Below are 5093 nucleotides of genomic sequence, written 5' to 3' on the forward strand. Positions count from 1 at the left end.
TCCTTTGAAACGATGCTTCGAACCAGGGCACAGCGGCAGCTGTGGTCATACAGCCAGGGACCAAGTTGTGTTGGGGCTTGTTCACAGCGTGGTGCGCAGCCTCTTCTGGGCCAGGCGCTTGGGATTCCCGTCCAGTATTGCTCTGATGCTACAGCAGGATTGTATCTCAAAAGGGGCTTGGAAATATTCTCATAACGCTTTAATGTGAAGCTTTGATTCGGTGGGTAGGAATGGGGAAGCTGGTGCTTGCCACTACACAACCCCAGCCATGATTTACACCTCACTTGGCTTTAGAGCCCCCCATTGCGTACTGTGAACAGCTGATGTAAATTGCTACTCCACAAACTGAGCTGTAAACACTTCCTAGTTTACTGCACAGAAAAGTGTTTTGAGAACAGCCTATTCCAAACAAAGACTTTAATATTAAAATACTTTATTAATCTGTTACTAAAATAACATGTATTTTTTTTCCCAGAGCTTTAAAGTGCAGATTTCATTCATACTCACCTTGCACTTCAAAAATAAGCATGCTTTGTAAGGACAGAACACCCTTCCTCACTTATTTTTTTCCTTTCCCTGTCAGCAGCAATCAGTACGTAAGCGTGGAGTGGCGCTGTAGAACATAGGGAACTCCCCGGCTCTTGCCTGCCCGTTTAAAATGTGTCACAACTACCTCGCAGGTAAGAAAGAGTTAGAAGGGATGAAACTTAACACTGGCCTGGGCCAGTCTTTATGCTGTTTTGCAAAGAGTTTAAGCTTAACAGCACTTTAAACTGGATTGACTCAAACTTTTCTGAACTTAAAGGTGTTGGGGTCAATTATGCTGTTACACGGCTGGCAGGCGGGGGTGTAGGGAGCTATTTTTCTGTTAGGCTGCAGGTGCTTTTACTTTAAAAGCAAAGATAAAGGGTGCTGCTTTGAATTCCGCAGCAGCTTCCAGGTGCTACAACTGCCACTGCAGCACAAAGAGGCCTCGTGTGATTCTTCACGGGTTTATCACAGTAATAATGTGACCTAGTAATTAACTGTAGAAAAGTTTTCTCTTGTGTAGATCGAAGAAACTTAAGTTTTTGGCAAACTTGCTGTACACATGCTTACTGAATTGGCCCAACTGATAAAGGTTCTCTCATGGTTACGTGTAATAACCTTTTCTGGCCACAGCTTTGCAGAAACAAGCCCTTTTCAAACCCTGAACTGAAATGTGTAAGGACAGCGGCAGTTTCCCAGGGCTCCTGCTTGATTAAGTGGGGTCTGAGGCCCGGCACTAGGTAGTTTCTTCTGTCTGGAGTAGAGCAAAAGCACCTTCCAGTTCAGTGAAGTAAGTCAGAGAGCGATTCTTCTCTTATTCCAGTCACGTCATCTGTAATCTTACACCAAACACTTCCCACTTGTACAAAACTCACCCTAGGAAAGGCAAGTGAAGGTAAACATGCAAAGTGCTACTGAAAACCAAAACGGGAGGGGAGAGATGCCTTTGCTGAACTGGAGTTTAGTCTCCTTCCTGCTCAGCACTGGCAAACTTGTACAACTGACTGGAAAGAGTCTGATTAACAGAGCTGGGAGAGCGCTGTTACTGCGAGGGTTGCGTTTTGGTTTTTTTCTGGACAACGGGGAAAAGGTAACACAAAAGCAACAACTGAATTAAGACTTTGTCTTGCCTGGCAGCTCCTTGACAAGGTAAGACTATGCAGTTGACCGACTATGTGAAGGGTTGTGATTGACGCAGCTTCTCAAAACTTAATTTTAAGGAGAAAATAAATTCTACTTCAGCTTGTTGAGCCCCTCCAACACCTCTCCCCACCTCCTTCCAGTAGCACAAGCAAGTTATAGTGCACAGTCAACATCAACAGTTCACATTTCAGCTTGGCATAATGTATATAAATAAATTATATTAATTTAATCAAATGTAAGACACTTTAAATAAATGAAATGCTAAAGAGTGACACCTCCTGTCGAGTTATTTCCCAGCAGGAATACTGAGTGGCTTGCCGTTCTGTTCTCCCACGCGTTCGTTGGCTCCTGCGTGTCCTCAACCCTCAAGTCTTGACGGGGATAGTTTGTTTGCATCCAGCAGTGCTGCCATCTGCTTCAGGTAAGCCCACGGAGTACTCTGTGGTGGCAATGAGCAACATGTCCAGAGTTGTCTCGGTACACTTGGCGATAAAGCGTATGAAAGGCCTCACGTCGCCCTCGTTGGCTACTTCTAAGACATGATAATACTCGGCCCGCTGCTCCTTGCGGATTGTGATGGGCGGGTACCCTGCCTGCATTAGTATGAGGTTCATTAACAAGCGCGAGGTCCTTCCGTTGCCATCTATAAATGGATGGATGTAAACCAACTTGTAGTGGGCTAACGCAGCAAATTCCACAGGGTGCAAGCTCATGGCATCTTCCGAGTTAATCCACTGCACAAACTCCTGCATCTGTTTCTCAACGTCCTGGGGATGTGGTGGGATGTGATGTCCTACAAACACCTGAGTAGTCCTGAACCGCCCTGCCTCCACCGGGTCGGCGTAGCCCAGCACTCTCCGGTGTATCTCCAAGATGTCACTGATGGTTACGGAGCCTATCCGTGAAACCAGTGTGGTATTGACGTATTTCAAAGCTGCATGCATGCCGATCACCTCATTCTGCTCCACCAGGCTTTTCCCAGGGACAGCGTATCTGGTCTCAATGATGTGTCGTATTTCAGACAGCGTCAGGGTGTTTCCTTCGATAGCAACTGTGTGGTAGATGTGGTGATAATAGGACTCCTCCATCACTCGGCGCAGGGCAGAATTGCCTTTGGGGATCGCCATCACTTTTTTCACCTTGCTGTCAATAATACTGAAATACCTCTGATCTATCTCTTCAACTAAAGGTAGCGTCCGGTCCCGATTGATCAGGGCCTTCTCGTTGCAGGGAGAAATGGTTAGTGCTTTGGAGTATAAATAGTCGGCTTGAAGAATGTCTTTTTCCTCTTCAGAAAAAATACCAAATTCGTTCAGGGCATCCACGTAATCAGGATCCATTTTGAGGGCGTACACAAAGAGTTTGTGGGCCTTCTCCCGCTTTCCTTGGCGCTTCATTTCGAGGGCTTGATTCAGAGCTGCTTTGGCTTCTGACTTCACTTCTGAAATGCAACAATAACAGTTAGGTAACAAGGGAGGGAATTTTACTGACAGCCTCTGGAAACTATCACTGTTCACCGATACAAAATTCACACAAAGTCAGTCTATAAGAGCTGTAACAGAGAACCTGGATTCCAGCCTTTGCCGGGCTACAAGCGCAGAGGCTTATGCCACGTTTACAGGCCGAGTACGCGGCAGCAGAACTGTTCCCGGCAGCAAGCACGGTGAGGCCGGATCTGTGAGCAGCGTGGCTCAAGCTGGCCACAGGCCTGTAGCCACTCGCCTTGGCCACCAGGCTTTGTGTGGGAGGACACAGCGTCTTAAATACATTCTCTTGGCAATAATGCCAGTTCTCTTGCTAGAAGCACAGCCCGCAGCTGCTAACACCACTTCTGTCTTTTTCACTGAACTATCAAACATCTTCCCAGTAATAATAGCTTTAATGGGAACAAAGATACAGTGCTGGAATTGTAATGATTCCTTTGAATGTTTTCCAAATTAACGTCCTGGACAATAAAGGTAATGACCACAGCCTGTCATTGCGGGAAAAGCTGTTCTATGGTAGCCAGGATTTCAGCAGTAATGCCGTGTATCTCAGATTACTGTGTATTAAAACACCACTCCGTATTCCAGTTACCTTGACAGAACTTAGTGGTGTACCGAAAGCATGAGGAAAAACTTCTAAGAGACAAAACAGCTCTGAGAAAATGCCAGCGCGTCGCCCTTCTGCTGCGCAGGGCAATGGAATGCAGTCAGGCTGCTGCTGGCATATCTGACCTCTGGGTCATTTACAGCAGACGTTAATTTGCAGTTGGACAGGGAGAGTTTGTTACCATTATGGGAGATCATCAGGTGGGGGGTGCGGATCTCCAGGTGCAGGTTGTTATTATACAGCCAATTTAGTTATTCCCCTGTGCCCACCCGGGGACACTCTTACCTGGGGAGGCTTTGCCTTTCAGCACCAGCAGCTCCAGCCCATTAGAGGTCACACTTAGGCCAGTGGTTTGTCCTGTGTATCTGGTGACCCCCGAGGAGCCCGTGCCCAGTTTACTCTTCAGGAAGGAGAGCCCTTTGAGCACTGCGTGGCACTGGTCTTCCACAGCAGCCAGCGGCAGCAGCAGCATCACCAGCGAGCTCAGCAGGAGCACTAGCACGGCCGCCCACCTGATGCGGGCCCATAGGGTTATCCATTTCAACTCGGGATCTGTCGCCATAGACACGAGATTCATCCTGCTTCCAGCGCAGACACGAGGAACATCTCCTTTCCCGCTGCTCCCACCTGGGAACACAAACAGCCTTAGCCAGAGCTCCGTGTCACAGGGTTGTGTGCTGGAGACGTGGCACCTGAGTGGACTTCAGTGTATGTGCTCTGGGTTTCTGTCACAGCTGTTAGGGGCACACACCTTTCCCTGCCACCTCTAAGCACCTCAGGGCAGGGGGCGTGCGCCATTCTGCGTAACACAAATCCATATGGGATCTGCTGTAGGTTAACGTGACAGCAGCAGCGTGAGGAAACACTGGTGCCCACACGGGCACCGGGCTCTGCGGGGATGGAGGAGCTCTGTCCCGTACAGGCCCAGCTGCCCATCTCCTCCTCCCCCCGCTCCCAGCCCTGCAACCCCCGCAGCCACAGGCTCCCGCGCGTCCTCCCGCCATAGAAATCCCTCCCCAGAACCCCCCACCTTCCCCTTCAGCCTCTCCTCCCCCAGCGCCCTTCCCTCCACGGCTCTGCCTCCCCCCGCCTGCAGGGCCCCCTCAGGCCCGCGTCCCCCTCGCCCCCCGGTCCCCTCTCTCACCCCCAGGTGCCCCCCGCCCCAGGGTTCCCCCATCACCTCTGCCGCCTCCCCGGGAGCCGCCGGCTGCCGGCTCCAGTAGCCCCGCCCCCTTAAACCCCGCCCTCCGCGCCCCGCCATTGGCTGAGCCGCCCCTCTTCTCGTTTCCCATTGGCTCTCGCAGCCGATCCTTCTCTCTTTTGTTCCGCCC

At 50.2% G+C, this 5093-nt stretch overlaps 1 protein-coding gene across 2 annotated transcripts; it reads right to left on the reverse strand.

Moving 5' to 3' along the window:
• Positions 1–416: 416 nt before the first annotated feature.
• On the reverse strand, positions 417–4986 carry FICD (FIC domain protein adenylyltransferase). Of its 2 annotated transcripts, none has more exons than XM_054219339.1 (3): positions 4943–4986; positions 4048–4389; positions 417–3112 (listed from the first exon to the last, which is right to left on the reverse strand). In XM_054219339.1, exons 2-3 carry the CDS (start codon positions 4337–4339, stop codon positions 2037–2039), a joined length of 1368 nt encoding a protein of 455 aa, XP_054075314.1. In that variant the 5' UTR covers positions 4340–4389; positions 4943–4986; the 3' UTR covers positions 417–2036. The 2 variants fall into 2 exon arrangements, with proteins under 2 accessions (XP_054075314.1, XP_054075315.1); XM_054219340.1 differs by lacking the exon at positions 4943–4986 and adding an exon at positions 4514–4690.
• Positions 4987–5093: the final 107 nt, after the last annotated feature.

Source organism: Rissa tridactyla, chromosome 13 (assembly GCF_028500815.1).
Source record: "Rissa tridactyla isolate bRisTri1 chromosome 13, bRisTri1.patW.cur.20221130, whole genome shotgun sequence".
Lineage (NCBI taxonomy): Eukaryota > Metazoa > Chordata > Aves > Charadriiformes > Laridae > Rissa > Rissa tridactyla.

What these genes read in the sequence shown, in the direction of transcription:
- FICD (XM_054219340.1), bottom strand. Translation starts at nt 4,580, where the DNA reads ATGGATTTGTGTTACGCAGAATGGCGCACGCCCCCTGCCCTGAGGTGC. An exon ending in CTTAGAGGTGGCAGGGAAAG is followed by an intron (nt 4,390 to 4,513) that starts GTGTGTGCCCCT and finishes TTGTGTTCCCAG; the next exon opens with GTGGGAGCAGCGGGAAAGGA. An exon ending in GAAAGGCAAAGCCTCCCCAG is followed by an intron (nt 3,113 to 4,047) that starts GTAAGAGTGTCC and finishes GTTGCATTTCAG; the next exon opens with AAGTGAAGTCAGAAGCCAAA.